This window comes from Helicoverpa armigera, chromosome 6, assembly GCF_030705265.1.
Source record: "Helicoverpa armigera isolate CAAS_96S chromosome 6, ASM3070526v1, whole genome shotgun sequence".
Lineage (NCBI taxonomy): Eukaryota > Metazoa > Arthropoda > Insecta > Lepidoptera > Noctuidae > Helicoverpa > Helicoverpa armigera.
Genome location: NC_087125.1, coordinates 4,092,034 through 4,118,984, shown reverse-complemented (window position 1 = coordinate 4,118,984; position 26,951 = coordinate 4,092,034). Strand labels below are relative to the sequence as shown.

General features: G+C 37.6%; 2 protein-coding genes across 6 annotated transcripts in view; one reads left to right on the top strand and one right to left on the bottom strand.

Annotated features, from left to right (window-relative positions):
* Positions 1-2: 2 nt before the first annotated feature.
* On the bottom strand, positions 3-6,033 carry LOC110373095 (TATA box-binding protein-like 1). Of its 3 annotated transcripts, none has more exons than XM_021330234.3 (4): positions 5,744-6,033; positions 3,378-3,976; positions 2,292-2,386; positions 3-755 (listed from the first exon to the last, which is right to left on the bottom strand). In XM_021330234.3, exons 2-4 carry the CDS (start codon positions 3,959-3,961, stop codon positions 550-552), a joined length of 885 nt encoding a protein of 294 aa, XP_021185909.2. In that variant the 5' UTR covers positions 3,962-3,976; positions 5,744-6,033; the 3' UTR covers positions 3-549. The 3 variants fall into 3 exon arrangements, with proteins under 3 accessions (XP_021185909.2, XP_049691704.2, XP_021185910.2); XM_049835747.2 differs by having other exon boundaries at positions 5,964-6,027; XM_021330235.3 differs by lacking the exon at positions 5,744-6,033 and adding an exon at positions 4,870-5,121.
* A 1,203-nt stretch (positions 6,034-7,236) lies between these two features.
* The window catches only part of LOC110373153 (rho-associated protein kinase 2), a 35,223-nt gene continuing 15,508 nt past the window's right edge, over positions 7,237-26,951 (top strand). Inside the window, exons 1-15 of one of the 3 annotated variants that reach the window (XR_010276554.1) lie at positions 7,237-7,884; positions 9,320-9,517; positions 9,786-9,962; positions 10,917-12,048; positions 12,757-14,821; positions 16,104-18,032; positions 18,164-18,187; positions 18,497-18,657; positions 18,775-18,984; positions 21,741-21,931; positions 23,027-23,201; positions 23,586-23,743; positions 24,104-24,305; positions 24,569-24,837; positions 25,137-25,294. Coding sequence is in view for 1 of the 3 variants with exons in the window: in XM_064035125.1 (XP_063891195.1) it covers positions 14,641-14,821; positions 16,104-18,032; positions 18,497-18,657; positions 18,775-18,984; positions 21,741-21,931; positions 23,027-23,201; positions 23,586-23,743; positions 24,104-24,305; positions 24,569-24,837; positions 25,137-25,294 (3,634 nt within the window). In the remaining 2 variants the exon portion in view is untranslated. Of the gene's footprint in view, positions 7,885-9,114; positions 9,518-9,785; positions 9,963-10,916; positions 12,049-12,756; positions 14,822-16,103; positions 18,039-18,163; positions 18,188-18,496; positions 18,658-18,774; positions 18,985-21,740; positions 21,932-23,026; positions 23,202-23,585; positions 23,744-24,103; positions 24,306-24,568; positions 24,838-25,136; positions 25,295-26,951 lie in introns of those variants that run through there. The other 2 variants (XR_010276555.1, XM_064035125.1) reach the window with 2 other exon arrangements.

Below are 26,951 nucleotides of genomic sequence, written 5' to 3'. Positions count from 1 at the left end.
GATTTTTATTGAAACGTATAATGTCGAAGCTTCCATATTTACAATCACTAATTTCTAACGTTCAGTCATCTCATTCTTAGAACAAATCTTATTGAACACTATTATCACTACAAATTCTACAATCATAACGGCAAATGAAAAACGAGACTGAGTATCGTTATCGAGATTTATTTTGAACATTTTTTTATTTATTTTATGACAATTTTGGTTTCAACGTAAACGATTCGACTTCATCTACGCATACTAAAGAGGTCACAGGTCATCACAAAAACGATACAATCGTACATACGAAGGGTAAAGAAGCGCGGGCGCTTCGCAGAACGTTCAGCCGAGCGGTCGCGGCCGCGCGCGAGCCGGACCGGCCGCGAAGCACCTCCCCTAATAAATATCTTTGGCATGAACCGAACAGCTCGCCGACGAGTCACACGCGATCGCACTAACAACCGACAGTTATTGCTTCGATGCCAATATAGAGTTCGTTTCGTTCCCGCACGGGGCGTCGCGTCGGGAGCTTCAGTGGGCGGCGGAGGCGCGCGCGGCCCCACCGCGTCATTCCCAGGCGTCGTTGTCGTCGTCGGACAGCGTCACCAGGTGCATGCGCTCGTCGTCGGGCGGCGGCGCGGGCGCGGCCACGCTCGCTTCTGCTCGCTTCTGCCGCAGCAGCTCCTCGTCCGCCGGCGTCAGCGGCTTGCGGAACTCGTACACCAGCGGGAAGATGCGCTCCACCGCCGACTGCACGTCGCTCACGCTCCGGGCTAAGGACAACCATCACTCTATTACTATGTTACATTATTTACACGCACTCATTGACCAATTCAATAAACAGGCATTCCTAAATCGGTTTTGTACTTAAAATTAGTCCTTGAGCTTACATATTGTTTTGTGATATGAATGTTAGGGTATAGCGCCTTTTAATTGGTACAGTGATATGGAGACCCGAGTTTTATAATTACATTGATAAGTTTTGTTATCGTCAAAGGCTATTTATGGTTTTCCGTTGTTGTTATCCTATCGAGTATAGAATAAGATGAGGAAAATAAAGCGTAAATAATAGTAGTAGTAGTAGTAATAGGAGAGAATTTGATCTTCTCCTTATTCAAACTATGAAGATATTCCAATTTTTTTAAATAAATAGCTCAATGGTGGCTCATTGTCACTTGGTAATCAAGATGATACTTTTCAAATATCACTAGCATACTGCTTTGGCTCATGGCTATTTGTTTTTTTCTTAGAGCTTCGGAGGTAACTCTAAGGGCCGCCGTACACGGACTGCTCGAGCAGTTAGCGGCTGAGTGAAATACACGGACCGCTCGAGCGGTCGGCGTCGACTGCTTGAGCTGTCGGTTGTTGACTGCTCGAGCGACGACCCAACTGCTCGAGCAGTTGATTTTCAAAAAACAGTCGGCAAATGAGAAAACAGACGCCGCGAGGCCGCAAAGGGCGGGGGGGAGAGGGAAGTCGGAGAGCTGTCGACTGCTCTAGCGCAGTCAACGGCTCGAGCAGTCGGTGTATGCCTCGCAACCGCTCGCGAGCGGTCGACGGCACGATGGAATTTCATCATGCAGTTGACGGCTTGAAGCGGTCGCGACTGCTCGAGCAGTCGTGTGTACGGCAGCGAATGAATGACTATAGTTCACTGCGCGGTCGCGGCTTTAAGCAGTCGGTCTCAACTGCTTGAAGCAGTCCGTGTACGGCGGCTCTAAGTTGCCATTCATTAACTTAGCAGATGCTTAGTACTACAACTGCCCATATTATTATAATTAATTGAATAGTTGCTGGACTAAACTTACCCTAGAATTAGCCCAACAATATTCTTCTGAGCCTGAGTAAATTTTTCTTTATTTTGAACTTATACTGTGTTACAGTAAAAAGTCGTAGCGGCCTAGTGGGCAAAGAACCAACTTCTCGAGTATAAGGTCGCGGGTTCGATTCCAGGTCAGGCAAGTACCAATGCAACTTTTCTAAGTTTTACATACAAACTTTTAACTATATCTTAGACGCCAATGACTGTGTTTCCTATGGCACGTTAAACTGTAGGTCCCGGCTGTCATTGAACATCCTTGGCAGTCGTTACGGGTAGTCAGAAGCCAGTAAGTCTGACACCAGTCTAACCAGGGGGTATCGGGTTGCCCGGGTAACTGGGTTGAGGTCAGATAGGCAGTCGCTTCTTGTGAAGCACTGGTACTCAGCTGAATCCGGTTAGACTGGAAGCCGACCCCAACATAGTTGGGAAAAGGCTCGGAGGATGATGGATGGCTGTGTTACAGTAAAATGGTAATAAATGTAAGTACCTGTGATAGTCACACCTCCCGTAGAGAATATCTTGAGTGTGGCTTTAGGATTATATAACTTATATGTTACTCCTGGATGAAGCTCTGGTTCATAACTGAAATAAAGTACATAACATTTCAGTTGTTTAGGTATGGTGGAAGGAATGTTAAGACATAAACAATGTGATATATGTTACTGTAAAAGCTAGAAATATGGGAAATCCTAAGATTTTCCAATTATAATAATATACATATACTCCCTAATAATCAGCAGGGTCATGTTTAGGGTGTCTGACTACAAAATGAAAGTACCTAACTTTGGATTGCTTTACAATATTTGCAACCATCTTCTATTTATAACTGGCATGACTTCAAACTTGTTCCCATATTATAATTTTATTTACACATGCTAAATGGTACTAACATGGTATAACATAATAATTTTGAACAAAGAACCCCAGAAAACTAACAAAGGGCTTCCAAATATTTTGAATGAGATATATCAATGTGATTATGATGTAGGTATCTCAGAAGTGTTTAAGAATTAGAAAGTTGAACCACCTCAAATCTCAAAAATTATCAGTATACAGTCAAAAGTAGAATTGTTCATACATATAGGGATAGTCTGCTAGTTATCACAGACATAAAACAATTTCATCTGAACCCTGACTCTTGTTTGCATTTGCTGATAAGATTTATACTTTCTATATTTTTAGTTCTTCCTAGCAGAACATACTTCTATATTCAAAAAGAAAATAACAAAATCAAGATAAATATATCTTCAGTAATTGAGAAGTGCTTATGAAAAGTATTGTTCACTTCAACATCCGATGTTAATTGGCCTTAGGCCCAATGAAGTTTCAAGCTTCCCTGAGTTATGGTATTCTCTGACAATATTGCAATGACTTCTTAGTGCGCATGTTTGTTGAACATACAGAAAAATTTCATTGTTTAGGTCTTAAGATAATCTTAGGCAAACACTAAGTGGGCAATGCTGTCAGTGTAAATAGTAAACAAAGAATATTTTATATTTGAGATGTCACTTTTGAAAACCACAAAATATAGAAATAAGGATAGAACAATTTAAATCTCAAAAGTTATACTTACTCGGCTTCTTTGTATTTCTTGGAAAAAGATATGATCCTTATACCAAAGGGCATCCGACAGGTGCCTAATACATTGACTACACGGAAATTGCGGAAGCGCACTTGGAAGCCGAGCTTCTGCAGTGCACGCGCGTAGCGGCGCGCCGCCACCTTGGCCTGGTCCTCGCTGGTGGCGCCGGTGCACGTCACGCGCCCCGACGACCAGATCGACGCCGTCGTGTACGGGCGCCGTAGCTTCATGGTTACCATGCCGTTCTCGCGGCGGAACTCTACGTTAACACCGTTTAATGCTATCTGTCTAAGGTTCAGGTGGCACTTAACACTAAAACTGCACACGACATTGTTTATCATTATATCTATTTCAGGTGTATCTTCCTCCTCTTCGATGGGGGCGGGCGGTGCCACCTGCTCGGTGGTGTCGGCGCACTGCATCTGGGCCGCGTTGGCCGTGCCTGCCTCGCAGTATTCATGGTCAGGCACCATATGATTTGTTACACTATGAGAGGATATGCCACGGTTGGCCACAACCCCATGTGTGCCCTTGCTCAGCTCTTTAATACCATTCTCCTGGATGAGCGTAGCCATGACGACCACGGCACACTGAAATAAAATAATTAAAATTTCATTGTTGCCCAAACTTTATAAGTTAGTACATAAAAATAAATCAATTGGAAAGAAGCATGAAATATTTCACTAATGTTGTATAGATGTGCTTCTTTAAAATTCGTTGATATCTGGCTAATGTTATGAATATTAAAATCTTAATATTAACCTATCTTGTATGTTAAGTTTAAGTATACCTTAATGCCTACATTGCTAAAAATAGATCGTGCAATGGCATGTAATTAGATATTTGACCCCCAAACAACCAACATTATTTTCATTATAGCAACTATACAATTATGTATTACAAATTCTTGGATGTTAGGTATGTGCATTTATCAATAAAATTATATTAGGAATTAATAAAAACATGTTGGAAATTAATTTATATAAAGTAGGAATTGTATTCATTCATAAAATAATATTTTTTTATTACAGGATATGAATCAACAATTGTAATGAAACACTGATTAAGTTTGTACATTGAGAGCAAGAAAACTGTGATTATAGCTGTTATCGTCAGCATTCAACAGTAAACCATAAAGAGGACTTTATTGAAAATTGTTGATTGCACAACAATGGCAAATGCCAAACACACATGAAACAATGAAAACATTTGCACAAAGCACACTTTCAGCTAAAATTCTGCAAGATCTTATGTTATTGGAGAATGCTACAGATTTTTTTTAGTATTTATAAAGGATATACTTCATAAACATTAGAGCAAAAAAGGCTTAATTGTATTACATTTAATTCATATACTTGAGTCAGTTGGTCACTGGTGTTTATTATAATTTTAAAAATCTACAAAATGATTAATCTAGATTATTGACATTGTCTGTTGACATTATTCTGTAAGATTTCAATAGATTAGATACACCTTCACATACCTAGACAATGAAATTGCAGGGTTGAAGCTAAATAGAAATACTAAAAATCTTGCTTGTCACAAAGGAATAATTCAGTTTACAATACTCATCATTAAACTATATCAGCCTAAATATTTGTGTTTAATTCACAGTAATATTTTTCCAAAAGAGATTGCAGAATCAAATTTCAAGATTCAATGGAGGGGCACAATTTAGGCCACTTCCCACGGCACGGTACGGCGCGACGCGACAACATGACACTTTGCACAGCTGACTGGCGGACGGGCCCCCGCCCCGCGTCACCCCCGCCCCCCGCCTCCCGTACGCCCTGACTACGTCCTGCGCCCTGCGCCTAGCTTATACTGCACATGCATAATGCCGATTAATACATCGATCACCCCCAGATGTCAATTGCGCACAAGTGTGCTTTACCTGATGCAAATTTACATACCAGAGCTTCCTTTGTAACTTAAAGACGAAGTTAGATATGTAACCAAAAAGCCTGCTAAATCTCTAATTTTTAAGTATTTACAATCCCCGTTATATGATTAAAATGAAAATAATTCGTAGTCAGCAGTTATTGACCCCATAACGACCTGAACCACACGTGATTATGGACCACAAAGAAAAGTTATCCAAGTAAAAACTGATCCTTATTATTATTTTATGGTTCCGATAGTTCCTCATCAACATAATGAGAACAATAGTCAAAAATTTCACTACAAAATATAAAATTAAAGATGAACAAAATAACACGAGAATGAACTTGAACCAAAATGGGGCAGGCTCGTAACTTTTTATTGACTAATTGTAGGATGATACTCGAGATTTAGGGCTCTCAAATAAACCTGTGTTTACCATTGATGTAAGATAATTACATAAAACAACAATTTACCTGAGGTAAAGTGATATATTTGTCACAATTATTTTTACACTACCAACGAATAATAATTTTCATTGCAGAACTAAGAAAATCCAGACAGGAGGTTCCGGGGATGAATTAGCTTATACACATTAACAAATATTACAACACACGAAATATGACAGAAATTACTTAGAAAGCTAACTGATACAAGCAACTCATTAATAAATGCAAAAATCAAAAACTTATGCACATCCTGCCTAGCACCGCCATGTTCCATTCGATGAACAAAATTGAATGAATGAAAAAGAACACGAATGACTTATTATCCTTTGCAGAATCATCGCCTACTTTTGTCTATGCCATCGTAGATCTGAGTTTTTCAGTTGGCTGCTTACTAAAATACAGAATTTAAAAATAAAACTTTTGTTTCCGCACCTCATATGAAGTATTATTGAGGTTACTAAACTCCACCAACGTTCCGTAGCGTACGAAACATCATATGTAGCCTAATTCCAAATTATATCAAATTGACCATTGGGGTCGACTTCCAGCACTAATTATGTTCTTACCAGTTGTATTGTAGTGTAGGAGGGCCTTCCTATCTGACTTCCTCACCCCAGTTACCTGGACAACCCGAACCCCTTGCCGGATTGTTGACTTTCTAGCTTCCGACAGGGCAGTCGTACTACCAAGAATGTTTAGATTATGTTCGAATGCATCCGTAAAAATACCTGGGGCCCGATTCTCCTAAGTTAATAATGTCAAAAACGAATTGAAATCGAATCGCAATATGATCGTAATAGCAGTTTTAACCAAATCGGGCATTCTGCTACTAATAAAAGACCAATCGTATTCGATTGACATTTGATTGGTGTGCGATTGGTCTTCTATTTTGGTGATTTTGGTCTATACGGTAGTTTGCTGTACAATCATTTTGCAATCGTAAATCATTTGCAGACAAAATGATTCATTATTGAATGGCAGAAAAGGATAAAAACGTTTATTTCAAAGAAAAATAGCGGAATGCCACATACGCTTCAATCGTAATCGAGTCGGGATAGGATCTCAGTCGAATCGGGCTCCTGTGCTCTAAAATATGTCTGAGCTCAAATGGCACGTACGTACCTACATAGGTACCTAATTATGGTCGCTTTACTAAACGCTTGAAGGGATATTGTTTTCAGCTTTTGTATAATTTACAAAATAGAAACAAAAAGTTGCTTAGTTTACATTATTTATGAATAATCGCTTGTAAGGACAATATTTAATAAATATCGATGTGTACTGGTAGTTACAGATAACCGTGGTATCAAAAAAATATTTGTACAAAAATTGATAGACTTTTTGGTTCTTCTTTACAAGTAAAATAATGTAAGGAAAATAACAAGTTTAGTTTGCCATAGTCATGTTTTAGAACTAACTTTTAGTAAGTATGGTGTATCATTGGCCTAAGTTATTCACAAAACGCGTTTGTACACTTCTCCTAAAATTATGTATCTAACTTCACTTTATTGTTCGATCATCCATCCATGGGGATGCAACTGAAGTACAATAATTTTCTGAGGTTTTTTTTTAGAAATGCGCCATCTAGTGACGGATGCCCCGTAACTTGGGTATTTGTACTTCGTTTTAGTCACTAGATGTCACTGCACCTTAGACCGATATTTCATCGATTTAATAACAAATCTAAAAAAAGTTTTGTGATTAGAAATATTAACAAATATTGTAATTAAATAATTTTATGATTTATTTTTAATTCTTTTTTATCTATGAGGACGTCTTAGTTAATCACAATAATCACACTACTTGAAACCACTTGAAACACTGACGATTGACATTGACAGTCGACCATACTTTTAAATTAAACCGTTTTCCGTTTTCTAACGTGTTGGTTTATTCTGAGTGTTATTTTCTGGTTTTTTTATTACGATTGTTGCGTGTTCCTGGACTCTGATACTGACTGCTTCTGTGATTGACCTGGCTTCGTATTTTGGACCTGTGATCTACTGCATTTTCATTGACCCGGCTTTGTATTTTGGAACCTCGATCGACTGCTTTTACATTGACCCGGCACCGTATTTAGGACTAGAAAATGCGTCCAGTGGATCGTCTTAGGGGCGGAATGCCATCAACGTCAAGATATAAGTGCTACTTTGATTGTGACAATGACGGTAAGTTCAAAACTTTTAACTTTATAATGCACGTAATTTATCTTTTGCTGATAGGCTGCACAATATCCATTATTGTCATCCGTGCAATCTGTGGTCATCATAGTCCTTGAGTCATCAAAAATCTAAGATGCACTACCACACACACTCCTGTCCTGACCCTACACAAACAATTGAAACTGCACATTAACTTTTATATCCAATCAAAAGACTCGGAATCTACGTATAAGACAAAGCCCGCTCTAGACGACCCTCTGACCAAATAACTTCATCAGGTTTTAAAACTATGATTTTACAGTGGCGTAGCATGGGATTCCGCCGCCGGGGCAGGTATATTTAGCTGCCGGTCAGTGGGTAGTCTTAGGGGCGAGCCCCCTTATTTAGGTACTTATTTAAATTCAAATGACTACAATTTAATAAAATTCTAAAGATGGTTTTGGCAAGAAAGAATTATTATTGATATCGACTCATGACCAGGTGCGGTCTCAGCCCATGATTTTGGGATTCACTAGGGTGCTGGAAGGAATACTTTCAGAAATTGTTACTGGCTCTCTTTGATATGTAGTGCAGCAGTGTGAAAATTTTAGCATCCTACCTAGGATTTTGTTGATTCATACACTAATGATCTATGTATAACTTTGTCGATTCATACAGCATGCAACAATATTTTTTGCAAACTAGGATATGTTAGATTTTCCTTTAAAGCTCAAAAAACATAAAGCCTTGTGTGGACTAAGCATTTATTGTCAAATTAAACGAAAAACAAGCAGATGTAAAAATTCAAGAGCGAGTCGAAAAATTTAGTACCCTGCCTGCCTGATAGGTTAGATCTTCTTTTAGTAGACAAGAAGTTATTGGGAGGTAGGCTAGAAGTATAGATAGATATCTATCTATCTTGTTGTATTTGTTATGGTGGTGGTGGTGGTATCTATACACACTATGTACACCATAACAAATTACAATTTAAAACTTAATAACTAAAGGGTGTAACAATGGTGGTCTTATCGCTAAAAGCGATCTTTTACAGACAACCTTTAATGTATAGTGACTCTTCTCAAGAAAATTGTATTATGGGGTGGCATAAATAGGAACTGACAATGTAAAGGCGGCAAAAAATGCCTTTGCCTCTACTGTCAACGCTATCAGCTTCTACTTGGCTTGATGCTGCAGCTAGGCGGCGGTGCCGGCCCCTAGAGTAGCGCCACCCAGGGCCATGGCCCCTCGGCACCCCATGCTATGCTACTGTGATTTTATTTACTTCAACTGTGGTGTTCCTGTTCTAGTACTGCTAGACCTCAGCTATTATTTCTAGTGTTAGATTAATATTCAAGGATGGTATCACAGTACATTACTAAAATTTTATACATATGATGATGATATCTATTACGGTATTTTAATGAGAGTGAGTTGTTCATGTATAAAAACTTCTTGATTTCAGGCCCATTGCACCGATTTCCTAAACCTGAATACCCACATTTGGAAAAGTTTAACTCGTGGAAAAAAGTACTAGATAAAGCTTTACAAGAGAAAGGCGACATCTACATTTATAACCAAATTCGATTTTGCGACAGACATTTTGAAGAGTGTTACCGTTCAGCCAGTCACCGACTTACTCCAAATGCAATACCAACTCTAGGTACCTACTATTTAGATGTCTTATGTTATTTAAATCTTAATAGAAACAAAACCACATTTCTTTGCCTTCGCTGTAATAACAAAATTGTTCCTCAAATATTAAATAAAATTTTCTACTGAATAATCTAATCCTAATTAGAAGAAAATAAAATGAATATTATATACCAAAAATAATTGATGCAACATGCTATCTTCTAAGAATTAAATGAATATTGTTCTATATTCTACATAATTATACAGTAACTATAAATAATTTCATCCTTTTGCAGATTTATCTACATTACCAGTTGGTCAAACTCTTGAAGGTCCATCGGGACATGTCGAGGCAGACATGTCGAATTTATTAAACATTTCGCAAGATAAACTTGCTGTCATTGAGCCATCCAGCTCTACCCACTATCATAGTGATGTACAGAATGCATTACAGACAGCTGAACGCCCTAAAGGTAAATATTTTTATTGACAATTGACCTTTGACTTGTAACATTAGGTTTTTCTTTCCATCATCAGGATTCCAATTTGTTTCCACTGTAGGGTCATAAAACTTCTTGCAGAGAGAGAGTGGGCATTTAAGCGTACATAGGGAAATAAGGACAGAGAAAGCGACTTTGTTTTATACTATGTAGTGAAGCCTATGTGTTATTACATTTTTTATAAGCTATATTACTGTAAAGTTTCATCTAAATCCGTTTAGTAGTTTTCGCGGGAAAGAGGAACAAACATCCTCACAACATTTATAATATTAGTACTAGTATAGGATTATTTCATACTAACTGCGTCCCGCGGTTTCACCCGCGTATACCGGAATAAAAAATAGCCTATGTCTAATTCCAGGGTATAAGCTATCTACATACCAAATTTCATCCAAAGCCGTTCAGTAGTTTTTCGTGAAAGAGTAACAAACATCATCCAAACTTACAAACTTTCGCGTTTATAATTTTAGGTAGGATTATTTCCGCACTTGCAGGAATCAATAAATGTAAGACAATAACAAATCTCCGAACTTGTAAACCTGAATTAAATGGATTAATAATAATAACTTGATATAATCCTACAACTTATGTGTCATAATAATTATTCATCCAAATAGCTAGTTCTAACCATCCATACCATTTTTTTCGTTGGTAGAAAAGGCCCAAAATGTATGGAGTCTGAATGATCTTCTTTATATCCATTTTGTTTACCCATAAAATCCCCATAAAAATATTTATCAAGCTTGTATCTGCTGTTGTAGGGAAGTCTCCACTTTTGTATCTGTTCCTCGAAGCCTACCTATTCCAATCTCTGGTCATAATATAATAACAGAACAATATTATGTAACATATTTTTATCACAATTCTATTAAAACTTTGTGTAACACTATTTCTTTGATCTGAGGTGTAACATAATTTAAATTACAGGTTCTAGGAAAAGAGGGACTTGTCAATATTTAAAACGAGTCGTCACCTCCAAAGAGAAGGAGATAATAAAGTTAAAACAGAAAGTATTGAAGCTGAAAAAGAAATATAAGGAACAAAATAACAAGAAACTCTCTGCAAGGAAAATTTCCACATCAAAATCATTTTGAAAGAGTTAAATAAAATGCCTGCAACAATAAAAATATTTACTTCCCTCCAAATGAAATGGAAAAAGAAACCACGAGGCAGGCGATTTACATTTAACGAAAAAATCATGGCATTGACCATTTACAAACAGAGTCAGAAAGCTTACAACCTCATGCGAAAAATGTTTGTCTTGCCATCAAAGCGCAGCCTACAAAAAATGTTGAGTAAATTTGAACTGAAACCAGGCTTCAATCCTGATATATTTAAAATTTAAAAGCTACAGTAGCAAAATTGCCGGCAGAAAAAAAGTTGGTCAATTTACTGTTTGATGAGGTATCATTGGCTCCGGGTGTTTTTTACAACCCTGCCCTAAAACAGATAACTGGTTTTGAAGATTTTGGGCACAGACAAACAAAAAAACTCGCAGATCATGCCTTGGTCTTTATGATCAAGGGTATAAAAAGCAAAGTGAAACAACCTTTATGCTTTTCATTTTGCCAAGGTGCCACGAAAAAGGACGATTTAAAGAAGCTGATCAAAACAATAATAAAAGAAATCTCCAATACTGGATTGATAGTTATTGCCACTATATGTGACCAATCAGCCACAAATATTTCTGTGATAAAAAGTCTTCAAGAAGACACAAAACGCAAATATTTACAAGAGGGTAATGAATATAGGACCCAAGCCTTCGAGTTTGAAGACCAAAAGGTCTTCCCATTATTTGATCCTCCACATCTTTTAAAGGGAATGAGAAATAATTTACTCGCCAAACATTTGAAATTTGTACAAGATGGGAAAACAAAGTATGCAAAGTGGGAACATTTGGAGATGCTGTTGAAGTTAGATGTTGGGGATGATGAAATTAGGCTTGTTAATAAATTAACAGAAAACCATGTTAATAAAGAGAAAATTCCAAAAATGAAAGTGAAATATGCTGCACAAGTTTTCAGCCAAAGGGTATCATCAGCATTGAGATTCTTAGCAAGTAAGTATGCTTTTTATTGTTCTCATTATTTTCTCTATATTTAAAAAAAATTGCTATTAATTTACTAAATTAGATTTTTATTTTTAATTTACATGTTTTTAACCATCTTCATTCTCCACAGACAAATTAGAAAGTTCATTATTTTTCTTTAAAATAATATTAGATGTCCTGGCTACATTTATAAGTTCAAAAATATTTAAAAACAAACAATTGAGATGCTATTTCTCTCGATAAAATTCAAAATAAAAATACAATTCATATCTAATAATTTATCTAAAATTGGCTATGTCAATATTTAAGATGCATAAGATATATTGTTGGAATAACATTATAAATTGAAATGAAATAATAAATTAAAATTATCATATTGAAATAAAAATTTGAGACATTATGAAACTACAAAATATAGTTTAATGTTGGTTTCTTACTAATTATATTTACACCCACAACTATTTACTGAACCAACTGATAAAGACGCACAGTAAATCGTTACTGCCACTTTAAAGTTTGTAAGTTTGTGCCTTTTCGACACAGCCGTGAGGCACACCGTTTAATTTTTAATTAAATTTTTGTATTTTTTTTTTATTGTGTCCCCTAATCTGGGTCGAATAAATGTATTTTCTTTCTTTTTTCTTTAATTTCGGTCCACAATAGCAAAAAAGATTGATATGAACTGTATTCTAGTACTTATTTAATATATTGTTTCAGAACACAACCTTCTTCCGGCGGAGTGCGAAGAAACTGCTGATTTTCTACTCATTATGGACAAACTATTTGATTCTTTCAATGGACATTCATATACAGGTGATCCAAAATTTTCAAGGGTGTGTAATGAATAATTCTCCTCATTTTAGATTATGGACAGAGGTAGTTCCTATATTGGATTCAATGACTTTTAAAACTATAAAAAAAAAACGGGATGGTACAGAAGAAGTAAGATATGAAAAAGTGCCATCCCTTCAAAATTGGATCCACAATATTAAAACGTTTAAAGAAATGTGGGAGTTTTTAAAAATCAAATATAAAGTTACTAGCCTTTTAACCAGAAATTTCAATCAGGACCCTCTTGAAAATTTTTTTTGTAACATTAGAAGTAATGGGATACGAAATGTTAATCCCTCGTGCCTACAATTTATTAATGCGTTCAAAACTTTGTTACTTAATAATTTAAATTCGAACCATTCTGTAAGTGCCAACTGTGAAAAAGATGAAAATAAATCACTGCAATCTTTCAAAGATCTTCTTGCTGAAAAACAAAACAATGAAATTGAATTGGTTAGTGGTGATTTTCCTATTGATTCTTTAATTAATACAATGAACCAAATTAAATGGAATGACTCGATTTTGCATGCCGAATCAAAAAAATATGTAGCAGGATACATTGTAAAAAATCGAAATGTAAAGTGTTCAAAAATGTGGAACATGTACTAATGATATATTAAGAAAGGAAATTGATTTTGAATCATTTAATTATGAAATAGATTATACGAAAAAATCCTTATTTAATGCATGTGATGATTTTATAAAATTATTAAATGAAATATATTATATGATTGTTGCATGTTTACGAGATTCACCTGAAATAAAATATCTGAAAGAAAAAATGAAATTTTACATCAATTGCCATTGTGATTTTAGTATAATTACTTGTATAGTTCATAAAAATAAATTAATTGATTTTATAATTAATATGTCAATTAATTTAATCATTCACAGTTGGTGCACCGGGGTTAATAGAATAATTAACGGAAAAATAACAAATTTCGATGTAAATGATGAAATTAAGTTACAAGCATTTAAATATTGTAATACACATAAAAAAAGGAAATAAAATATACTTAGCCGATAAATGTACTCTTTATCTTTTGTTTTTTTATTATCTCCCATAATATTATTGACTAGACTAGAAGTTGGAAACTGAAAACTGGAAACTGGAACTGGAAATTGAAATCACTGTTTTAAATTCAATTTACAGTAAATTGAATTTAAAACAGTGATTTCAATTTTCAAATTTAAAAACATATTTAAGAGAACTCTTGAAAAGCGCCATCTACCCTAACCATACATGAAGTAACCACGCCATCTTGTGACGGGGGCCCGTTAACTTTCACGCTAGTAAGTTGTTTTGAACGATGAGTTGCGTATCTATCTCTATATAGTGTATTATCTATGCATCCATCGTTCATCAATCAAGCGGTCGAATAATTCGTAATTTTACTTAATTTTTCCATATTTGTGCCAATCGTTACATTAATTTTGTGTCCATAATTCGTTCAAAGTCAGTGGATGTTTATAAATGTAAATAATCATCGTGTTGTGTTTGCAAACGTGCATATGCTTTGTTGTGAGAACCAACCACCACCTTTATCTGCTGTCATTCTGAGTTGTAGCAACTGAATTTTTCGATAATGAAACATAAGTTATCCTTTGAATGGTAGGTTATCGACTGAACTAGAGTACAAGAATAACAAATCAGTATCCAGTTGTTGATGTGTCGTGATGAGAGTGGTGTTCTTACACGGAGCAGTCATCGGGAGAATGTGCGGTGGCGTTTAGCCTTAGTGGCAGAGGACGTCAGAAATAGGATCCAGCATGGAATCGCTGAAGGACGAAGAACGTTTGCGGCGGCTGCGCGCCCTGGAGGAGCGGTTGTGTGACCCTCGCTCCACCGGCAACGTGGACTGCTTGCTGGACACCGTGACGGCGCTCGTCTCCGACTGCGACCACCCGGCTATCCGTCGCATGAAGAACGTCGAAGCATATACAAGTAGATGTAAGTAAAGATAAACAGTTTGCACTGCTATTATTTATATTCCTTCATAAATTCATTAAATAATCAAACCTAAAGCAAACAAGATCCTATCAATACAGGATCAGTTCAGAAGTTAGCAAAATGGATCTTTATTCTCTCAAACTTTATTAAATGTGTATTATGTTGAATATATTTAGAAGCCAGAAATAACTCTACATTTATACTCAGCATTTAAATAATTCAGTGTTTTAGTTGGTACTTTCCTAGGAGCTTCTGTCTGTGCTGACACCCTTATTGGATACATGTGTCACTGCTCTATTTTGTCGAATAGTTTACTCGGGGATCTCGGATTATGGAAACACCTTTTACATTTACATAATACTAAGCAAAAAATAAATTTTAATAAAGAATGATGTCATTACTTCATATACAAGTTCTGTTTTGTTGAGCATTGTATGGTTTTGTGAATGACTTATCATCCAGTGTGTTACTATAAGTTACTTGTTATATATTTAATTGTAGATAATGTTGAAGAGGTTTTCTTACCTAAACAAAATACTTATTATTTTTGTACAGTATCTAGCTATATAATGTATTATGTTTTATTGAAACTTTGCAGTATATGATTCTGCTGAATGCTGTCAAATATCAACTAAGAATTCTTATCTAATGTTATTTATATATATCACACATGTAATTAATGTAATTTCAAATGCAAGAGACTTTAATTGATATAATGTTTGTTTTGAATGTTTTACATGTCGTAATCAATTAAGGATTGATAACATTTATACTTGTATGTTACTCTTATTTACTTGGTACATATTCAGGTTTACTTCTTGATTCAGATTTCTGTTATATACAACTATAGTTAATTCTCCATTATACTTTTAGTAAAACATTGCGGTACCCAAACATCATCCAAATGGACTTAATAATGTTTTAAGTAGACATTTGATTAAAGATTTTAAATACATGCAGTCTCCTTATATATTCTAAATGGTCATTAAGTTAGTCATTTTTTGATGATGCTGGTAAAAAGAATCAGCCTTTAATTTAATAAACCTTTGAACCATAACAATTGTCTGTTTACATTAACTTGCATAGTATAATCAAATGATCAATTTGTATAATTACCTTGGTAGATTGCAGTACTAGAGTAGGCTGGGTAGGCAACATTTGAGATTAGATGAATATCAATTTGTGACATACAATGTTTGACATGTGTATAATCCTTTTTTCTTTCCTCCTTCCAATCCTTTTCGTATGCATTAATTTAATGCTTTGTTTTCTTTTGTTATAGATGAGACTTTTGCTTCAGACATAGTAGACCTGCGTATGAAAGCAGCAGATTTTGATTTGATAAAAGTGATTGGCCGTGGGGCATTTGGTGAAGTGCAACTAGTCAGACACAAGTCTACACGTCAAGTGTATGCCATGAAGTTACTCAGTAAGGTTGAAATGATCAAAAGATCTGATTCCACATTCTTTTGGGAAGAACGGCACATAATGGCACATGCTAACTCTGAGTGGATATTAAAACTTCATTTTGCTTTTCAAGATCACAAGTATCTTTACATGGTCATGGACTATATGCCTGGCGGTGACCTTGTAAGCCTTATGTCAAACTATGACATACCTGAAAAATGGGCAAAATTCTATACAATGGAAATTGTCCTAGCATTAGACGTAATTCATGGTATGGGTTTTGTACACCGAGATGTAAAACCAGATAATATGCTAATCGACAAATATGGCCATCTAAAACTAGCTGATTTTGGTACCTGTATGAGAATGGGACCTGATGGACTTGTGAGGGCGAATAATGCTGTTGGCACTCCTGACTACATCTCACCTGAAGTCTTACAGTCACAGAATGGTGAGGGGGTGTATGGTCGGGAATGTGACTGGTGGGCTGTAGGAATATTTTTGTATGAAATGTTAATTGGTGATCCTCCATTTTATGCAGACAGTTTGGTCGGAACATATGGTAAAATCATGGACCATCGGAATTCACTACAGTTTCCCGATGATGTTGAAATCTCAAAGGATGCCAAATCCTTGATCAGAGGTCTTCTAACAGACCGAATAAAAAGATTAGGTAAAAATAGTGTTAATGAAATCAAGCAACATCCATTCTTTATCAATGACCAGTGGAGTTTTGAAAATTTGAGAGATTCTGTACCACCAGTTGTGCCTGAATTATCTAGTGATGATGATACAAGGAATTTTGATGATATGGAAAAGTCTGATGCCTTGGATGAATCTTTTCCTGTGCCCAAAGCTTTTGTAGGTAATCATTTGCCATTTGTTGGCTTTACATACAATGGTGATTATCAGTTATGCTCCAGAGGACTAAAGGCAGCAGATGTAGTAGACACTATCTCTAATAATCATATTAATAATGTTGGATCTGAAGCTATATTGCAGCTAGAGAAATTACTTGAACGAGAAAGAGACGGTAGACGAAAATTGGAGGACACCCAAGTAAGTTTATGTGCTCAGTTAGAAGAATTGTCTCAGAGGGAATCTAGAAACAAAAAAATAATTGCTGATACCGATAAAGAATTAGCTTTATTACGACACGATCTGAAAGAGATACAAAGGAAAGCTGACATTGAAGCAGAGACAAGAAGAAAAGCGGAATTTAATTTCAACGAAGCAAAGCGGCGGCTTGATGAGGAGCAAAGCAAACGAGCGAAAGAAATAAACAATCTACAAACATACAACGACAAAATAAATGCTCTGGAAATGCAATTGACAGAGTTGCGTGAAAAATTAAAGCAAGAATCTGAATCCGCTGCCAAGTCGAGGAAACAAGCGGCCGAGCTGACAGCTGCGCAGGCCGCAGCCGCTGCTGTTAATGATGGCACAGTGGCGAGTTTGCGAGCTCAGCGAGACAGCCTGGAGAGGGAACGGAGTACTCTATCGGAGGAACTTGCTGCTGTAAAGGCAGCTAAACAGCGTTCAGACGCAGCTGTCACAGAAGCCACTAGCAGATTGAACGCAGCTCATGCTGATCTCGAGCGATCTTCGGGCAGGCTTAATCAAATCATGGCGGATAACAGGCAGCTTTCAGAACGCGTGTCGTCGCTGGAGAAGGAATGCGCGTCGCTGGCGCACGAGCTGCGCGCCGCCCAGCACATGTACCAGCAGGAGCTGCGCGCGCACCAGGACACGCAGCGCTCGCAGTTGCTCTCTAAACAAGAAGCCAACTTGGAGCTTGTCAAGGGTGAGTGTTAGTATTCCAACATTTTAATTTTTTGCCACTAGCCTATGCTACAATCCTCTCATGTTCAATTGAGCTAAAATGTGTAAGCTCCCGAAAATATATTTCATACCTTCACTTTTTGCATGCCTCAGGAACATTGGAAATGATATTTAAAGGTATTGTTCAGTTTGCTAATATACCTCCTTTGATACTTGTAGGTCCAGCGTAGCCTCAGTTTCTAGTACCTAAATATTTCCCTTGTGTCACTACATCTTCCAAATTCAGCCCTAACTGAATACCTTCCTAATTGCTATCTACTACTATCAAAATTTTACTACAAAATACATATTCCTTTCGTTTTAGGCTGGACAGAGTTTTTATTTAGCTGAAAGTTTCATTCGAAATTCGATGTCAAATATCTTCTCTTGCCAAACCATTTTTTTTAAATCAATTATTTATGTATTGGTCGCAATATGGTACAACAGCTCTTCAATCCAAACTGAACGAGGAGAAGACGGCGAGGCAGCGCTCCGAGTCCGTGTGCCAGGAGAAAGATCGCCAGATGTCCATGCTCAGCGTCGACTACCGGCAGATGCAGCAGCGCCTGCAGAAGCTAGAGGGAGAACATCGACAGGAAACTGAGAAGGTCACTATTGTATTACAATTTACTCACCACTGATGTTACTTGAGCTTTGATTGATCGGTACTTGGCGACTTGGAATATTGTATAAGGTTGGTCTCGTAATGTGATTGAATGTACCAGGCGATGGGGTTAGCGGCTTCGCTGGAACAGGAGCGCGCGGCCCGGCTGGCGGCGGGCGGCGAGGTGGCGGCGGCCGAGGCGGCGGCGCGCGCGGCGGCGGCCGAGCGGGACGCGCGCGCCCGCGACCTGCACGCCGTGAGGGCGGCGCTGCACGACGCCTCCGAGAAACTCGCCGCTGCTTCTGCGGAGCGCGACATGCACTGCGCGAGGGTAAGTCATTGCACTCATTTATTTTAATTTATGGTTACATTGTTTTGAATGAAATGACATACCTACTTCCAAAAAGTTGACTTTCTCTGTGACATAATATAGTCTAACATCCTAGTATATATGGCTTGATAGATTATGTAGCATGAGTACTAGGTTGCCCTTGTTGATGAAATCGTTTCACTTAATAAAAACAACAAATTCCTTGCAGCAAATTCTTAATAGGTATGAAGTCTGTTTGTTTCATTTAAGGAAAATAAATTATGTCAGTCAGGACCATGTTTGCTAATATTTAGGAAATATTTGATGACTAGGTTTTTTACACCGTGATGGTTAAGTAAATATTATTGAATGCACCTAAGAATGCCTTTGAGTACTTAATTATTAATTCAATGAATGATAAGGATATATTGATTGCCGAACTTAACGAACTTTGAGTGTTTCTTGTGAATTAATCATAATCTCATCGCGCCGAAATAGACTGTCCTCCAGCATTACAACATAGTGAGTCATTGTGGACGGCAAACATGCACACACACACAGGTTTTGCCTTATACGATAGTACGACACAAACCTGCGCGTGCGCTCGTCTCCAAATAAATAAACACATGATTACGTAGACGGCGGTTTTTCTAGAGTTGAATGCCTTACTCATTGATTATGATGTGATTTGCCAATTAATAGAACATTTATTCATTAAAGTTCAAGGAATGTAATTGTTGACAATTAAATATTAATAGTGGTGCTGATGAAAATAAATCATTCCTCAGTAAGGAACTCGACTCGCTATTGTTGTAAAATTAGTTCACAAGTCGCGGAGATTAATTAATTTCACAACAACCGGAGTGACCGTTGAGAACATTAATACTTTATCAAATTGTAACAGCACTCCTATCTATTTCAAAGTACGCTCACTAAACTAAATGTACATTGTTAGTGAGTAGCTACAATAGTATTTCGAGATAGAATATGAATATGCAGTCGTATACCGCTAGTCGCACGAATTACCCGAGTATGAAAAGTAGGTATTCTTCTTGACCTTGATATTTATGACACCAACATTTAAGATTGGCTCTACAGATTAAAACTTTTGTGTTTCAAAAACGTTTGTTACCAATGTATACTGCACGTAGATAATCTATTTGCACATTTATTTTGTATTATAGAGGGAAAAGAAAACCCATATAAGCCTGTATTTATCTAAAGGCCAAGGGCTTCCTAGAATTAAAATGTAAACCAAGCATCTAGATAGAATGCTTGCTCAATGAGTTGCATAACTGTTCTCAGAATAGAACAGAATTCCACGGTGTGTGTCGGATTTTGAGTGTATCTAAAATATAAACAATTTCTGCGACACTATTACCTAAGTTTAAATAGAATTGTGGCGATACACGTAGGAGTAAAATGATGATTTTATAACTCCATGCGAATAACACGAAGTTGAGACTGAGCTGAATCAGTGTGAACTAATGAATTTGTAGAACAAAGTGCTGAACAAACAGAGCCTTGGCAATGAAGACATGCCTATAAAACACTTCCATTATGATGATGACACGCATTAATATACAGGAATGTGTTATTGTCGTGTTAATTTCCTGGTCATCTTCAACTGGGACATGTATCGTTAGACAATAAATTGTACATTATGTCTTCTTGTGAATGCTGTAGCTAAATACGTACTTTGTATGTAGATCCTTTATGATATGAAAACTATGTAGGCGCTTATAAATATCAAACTTGAAATACTTCAACTGAACTGGCCACCAATTAACATTATACTGTGTTGCTAAATGTGCAATAAAAAAGAAAGCCTTGATATATGTGATGGTTTACCACTGTTTTTTAAATACGTTTATCATGAATAATTGTGAGTGGTTAAATATTTTGGAGGCTTAGCTAAGAAGTATTATATATTATCAAAAGTAAAGGTAAAACTCAGATATTATTTAAACTAAGAGCTTTATGACCCTTCTGCGGCGCGATTATGTCAGACTTACAATAAAAATGTGACTCATATGGCGTAATCAATTATAGAGAGAACGCCCTGTGTTCTATACCTACATTAATTATAAATCGTCTGTTATAGAATACGGCAGCTTTCATAAAATATAGTTGTTACGAATGTCAATAAAAATATTATGATGTAAAGGCGTTAGGTGAGGCGGTGCCTTAGGTGACGTCATCGTGCTCTATCATACAGTGCAATCATTTGCAGCTGTTACTAAATCTTTACTTCCTTACTATGGTATTATTCAATATTATAATCTTGTGAATGAGTTTGTTACGATTTCGCATCTTAATCACTGTACGGATTTTGATGCAATTTGGCATAGCGATATATAAGACCCTCTTGCATGAAATATGACATATATTTGTCACGGAATATATACTTTTTATTATACTTAAAATATATATTTTTTATGACGATAGCCGAATTTTACGCAGAGGAAATCGCAAGCAGAAGCTACTTTTTAAAATTTAATTAAAAAGTAATAATTTTACACACTGCCAAAGAACTCTCGCCTCCTTGCATACTTCTAGTGTGCGGTGTTCACGATGAGATTCAATATAATCATTAGTTAGTCAATAAAAAAATCTGAAATCTGAATCTGTTGTAATGCTTGCACGACTGAAAATTTTGCACAATTTCGGTACTTTGTAGGAGATAGCTTAAACCCTGTTGAATAAAGAATACTTATTTAGGGGTTGGTGTTGTGTAAACAATGAGTGTTCTAATAGACGTGGTACGTTTGTATCAGAGCGAGGAGCTACGCCAGCAGCTGGAGACGGAACAGCACTACTGCTTCGTGTACAAGAGCCAGGCGAACGACATGCGTCTGATGCTGGAGGAGAACACGCGGGCGGCGCGAGACTCCGAGCAGGAGCGCTCCAGCCTGCTGCACCAGCTGCAGCTCGCCATCGCGCGCGCCGACTCCGAGGCCATCGCCAGGTCAGTACAGCCAGCAGTAGGCAGCGCTACTGCATGCGCCTGATGCTGCAGGAGAGCACGCGACTCCGAGCAGGAGCGCTCCAGCCTGCTGCACCAGCTGCAGCTCGCCATCGCGCGCGCCGACTCCGAGGCCATCGCCAGGTCAGTACAGCCAGCAGTAGGCAGCGCTACTGCATGCGCCTGATGCTGCAGGAGAGCACGCGACCCGAGCAGGAGCGCTCCAGCCTGCTGCACCAGCTGCAGCTCGCCATCGCGCGCGCCGACTCCGAGGCCATCGCCAGGTCAGTACTGCCAGCAGTACTCCGAGACTAGACTAGACTCCGAGCAGGACTCAAAATAAGCCAAATGTTGCTACTATGAATTTTAAGTTAAATTCTAACAATACCAATTGCAGATGTGTCACCTTGTTCCGATCAATCAACTATGTACTATCATGATTGTGAAGTAGCTTTGTGCACGCACTTACACACAATTGTCTTTTTCCTTTCATGATAATTAATGCTTCATTGATAACAATAGATCAGAAGTAGTAATCGTAGTTATTTGGTCGAAAGTACACCTTGCTCGTACGATCTTTGTATAGAAGTAATGTTCTCGTTTAAGATAATTCGTAAAACAGTTCGAAATTCAAATGCGACTAGGTAAATATAAAAAAGTACATATCTTATTTTGCAGTGTTCAACTGTTAAGTGTACTGTCAAGTGTTCAAAAATGTGCCGTAAAGTTAGTTAAATCCGTGTATAATTACGAAATCCCTTCAAAAGTAATGTTGAAAAGAAATGAAGTGTCTTTCTTAAGGGTCGATTCTCTCGATTGTTTTTTGTTACTATGTATTTTCTAATATACATTTTGTGATCTGTTTATAAAAAAAAATATAGTTGAAAAAACTAGAAAACAGGCTAGCACGCACAAAAAATTTGATTAATTGTATTTGTAATGTAATGTATGTTTCTTAGCTCGTGTATTGTCATCAGAATTCAGAGCACATGCAAAATTTAATCCAAGTCCAAGTGGGTCAAATCCAAGATTTTCTTACATACATAGTTGCAAATGAAACTAATATAAGCGTGTTAAAAAATATATTCTGTACTCCAGATCGATAGCAGAAGAGACAGTAGGCGAGCTAGAGAAGGAGAAGACGATGAAAGAATTGGAGATGCGCGACGCGCTGTCACAGCACCGCAGCGAGCTGGCGGCGAGAGACGCACTCGTGCAGGGGCTGCGGGACCGGGACCACGAGAACAGGGCTACCATTGATCTGCAGAGGAAGGTAATGTAGCCAAGTCTTTTATGTACAGTTGAACTTAAACTTTTGAGATAGTTTAGTTAGTAGTTTTTTTTTTGTCAATATGAGGATTATTTAACTGTCGTGTGACGTGACTTTTAAAAGATTGCTTTTTCCAACATTTGCTTTTTCCCGATATCATTTGCATGCAATGTAAAATCAGCCGTAACACACATACATACATTGCAGGTTAAATAAAAGCTTTTAAAATTAGATTTAAAAAAAATCAGTCGTAACACGCAAACATACATTGCAAGTTAAAAAAAAATCATTTGTTAATAAAAAGTTAACAGGAAACTTCATTATTGAATTGTCATTGCCCTAAAAATAGTTAAGCTTAGTAGTATTACATGTCCATGTAATTCACAGGAAGTAGACGAGCTCCGGCGCAGCGGCACAGCTCTGGCCGAGCGCGTGGCGTCGCTGCAGCGCCTGCAGGAGGAAGTGGACCGGCTCAACAAGAAGCTCAACTCCGAGATCATGCTCAAGCAGCAAGCCGTCAACAAACTTGCTGAGATCATGAACAGGTATACACATCATTTGTTTAACTATATGTGTTAGTCTTCACTCTTCATCGTCGTTAGTACATTTAACATGCCACTATATCCCAATACATGTATACTGCCATGGTTTCGGGATTGTTCGAAATTGTCTTGAAAAAAAATATATTTTTAGATACACCAATAGGTTTTAGAAAGTAAGAGGTGTATGAGTGACTCTAAACTCTAAATGAATAAATGGGTCATGCAATCTTGGAAGCGTCATTTTAATAAGGGGGTGGTCTATAAGTTAGCACTCATAAGTAATGTAATGTCTGAAATGAAATTTGTGATACATTTTGACCCAAATGGTAATATGATCTACACAAATAAATTGTAAACTTACAGAAAAGACATGAACCCCGCGACGACGAAGAACAAGAGCAAGATGTCGGTGCGCAAGGACAAGGACTACCGCAAGCTGCAGCAGGAACTGACTCGCGAGAAGGAGAAGTTCGACCAGCACATCTCCAAGCTGCAGCGCGACCTGCAGGACTGTCAGCAGCAGCTGCTGGATGAGCAGTCCACGAGGCTGCGACTCGCCATGGAGGTACTGTACCCTGGTACTCTTTGCCCAATATAAATCGAAGAGTCTGATGGTACAAAGTCTACTGCGCAGGCGATCGGCTAAATCGTTATATCGGATTTAGTGTACAGTTACGCAAAAGTCTTTTCTATGTGACTGGCTAACCAATTAGTTCTAGAATTAATCTATTTTTTTCAAACATTCATGTGCATATGATTCTTAATTCAAAAGTCTAGAACTTTACCTAACACAATCGAATAAATAAACAATCACTATTTAATTTCTAGGTTGACAGCAAAGACGTAGAAATCGAACAGCTGAAAGAGAAACTGGCGGCTCTAACAAGCGAGACGGCTTCACAATCATCAGCTGACGCAGAAGACGGCGAGACGGAACAGACCCTCGAGGGCTGGCTCTCCGTGCCCTTTAAGCAGAACATACGCCGACACGGATGGAAGAAGCAATACGTCGTCGTGTCCTCCAAGAAGATCATATTCTATAACACCGAGAATGATAAGCAGAATACTACGGATCCTGTCATGATTTTGGATTTGAGGTTAGTGTTTTTTTTTGGTCCATTAAAATCATCAAATATAAATTTTGACTAAAGCACTCTGAGAAATTAGTCTATACAATACAGAATTTGACTAGCTATACTGAATTTAACCTTATTTGTTTAACGTAACAAATGGGTTTGTGGTGCTATCTACATGATTGTTTTCAACACGTACACGTACAAAGGGCCAAAGAAGGAACATAGGGTGAACAAGCATCACTAGAGTATTATGTATTTAGATCCCAAAAAATACTTTAACAATATAGTGTAGGTACTTAAAACTTTTATCTTCATTACAGCAAAGTGTTCCACGTGCGTTCAGTGACGCAAGGCGACGTGATCCGCGCGGACGCGAAGGACATTCCGCGCATATTCCAGCTGCTGTACGCCGGCGAGGGCGAGGCCAGGCGGCCCGGCGACCTCGCCGACCTGCCCGCCGAGGGCGGCGACCATACTGGTCTGATATATCCATTAAAAAATACGTTTTATTCATCTCCACAAATTACATACCAAATGACCAAAAATTTGGTACAAACTACTACTGAAACTGTTACTGTAGTAACTGCTGTCTAAACTAAGCAGAAGCCTGTATCTTAGAAATTCAGGTTGCCCGTTACATAAGTAATAATAAGTTCACACTATTGTCAACGTGGTTTAATATTTACACACATTTGATAATGTATAAGGATTTTGTTTGGTGTAAAACTATATACCTAGATATTTCTCCCGCTTCTGCCTGTGACATTGACACATATTATGGGGTTTAGTAGAAGTTGGACTACAGTGAACTAGTTTTTAAACGGTTTTATTTCTAAAAACCCTAGAAACACTATGGCAATAAAAAAACGTGTCTATGAAAAAGTATAGATCTAAAACGATTATTTCACTCTAGTATGAAACTGGGACGATGTAAGAGGTGCCTGTCACCGGTTTGCTGTCGCTGCGAGTGACGTGAAGTTAGTGCAGACAACAAGCCTAGTTTATTGCACTTCAGCACAATACCTGTACAACTGTGCTTACACAACACACCATTATGAGGTGTAAGGGAAAGCACACAACATGGGCTACTCCAGTTAAATCACGCATGTGGTGCACTTGTTCACGAAGAAGGTTCAATGCCAACTAAACTGCGCTTTATTCGTTATTAAACTTATTAGTATTGATTTAACACGAACTGAGAAATTCTGATAGGAACTTAGTGTCCTTTAATGTCTTCTTTATTCGTGACCAGCCGGTTGTCCGCGGTTCCACCCGCGTCCCGTAGGAGCTACTGCCCGTATCGGGATAAAATATGGCCTATATGGCACTCAGGAATATTGTAGCTATCTATCAGTGAAAGAATTTTAAATCCGACCAGCGGTTGCGAAGATGACCCACTACATACAAACTTACAAATTTTTAACCGACTTCCCAAAAAGGAGGAGGTTATCAATTCGGCCGGTATGTTTTTTTTTTTTCTATGTATGTACATCGATTACGCCGAGGTTTATTGACCGATTTACGTGATTCTTTTTTTGTTCGACGCGGAATAGCTGCCAGATGATCCCATAGTCATCAGGTCAGGATCTGATGATGGAAACCCTGAGAAATCGAGAGCAACCTTCGAAAGTTGTAGGCAAACATAGGGTAAAAAGTTGACACTCAGATGTATGCCTGAAAGCACTATTCAACAGTGAAGGTTTGGAGCTGACCTGATGATGGACACCAGAGAGGGTCGAGGGAACTCGACAACTGAATATGTAAACTACCTCATGTTTGGGCTTATAATATTTGTATTGACGAGATCTTTGCAACAGTGAAGGTTTGGAGCTGACCTGATGATGAAGACCAGAGAAGGTCGAGGGAACTCGACAACTGAATATGTAAAATACCTCGTATTTGGGCTTAAAATATTTGTATTGATGAGAACTTTCTACTTATATGGATAGTGACAGCTATTTGTACCACTGAAAAGCTGTAAATAAAAAACTTTTTTACTAAAAAATTAAACCGACTTCCCAAAACACTAAAAAGCCAAAAAATAACTAATTTTAGGTGCATCGGCCTAGAAGTCGGTGGCAAAATTAACTTAGGCACATCCTTGATAAGACACCGACTTCTAGGCCGATGCACCT

Bases quoted from the DNA above. Each gene is read 5' to 3' on its own strand.
- LOC110373095 (XM_049835747.2), bottom strand. From the start codon at position 5,990: ATGGAACATGGCGGTGCTAGGCAGGAT. The intron at 2,387-3,377 runs GTAAGTATAACT...ACTTTATTTCAG, and splicing joins AAGAAATACAAAGAAGCCGA to TTATGAACCAGAGCTTCATC. The intron at 756-2,291 runs GTACTTACATTT...GGTTGTCCTTAG, and splicing joins GGGAGGTGTGACTATCACAG to CCCGGAGCGTGAGCGACGTG.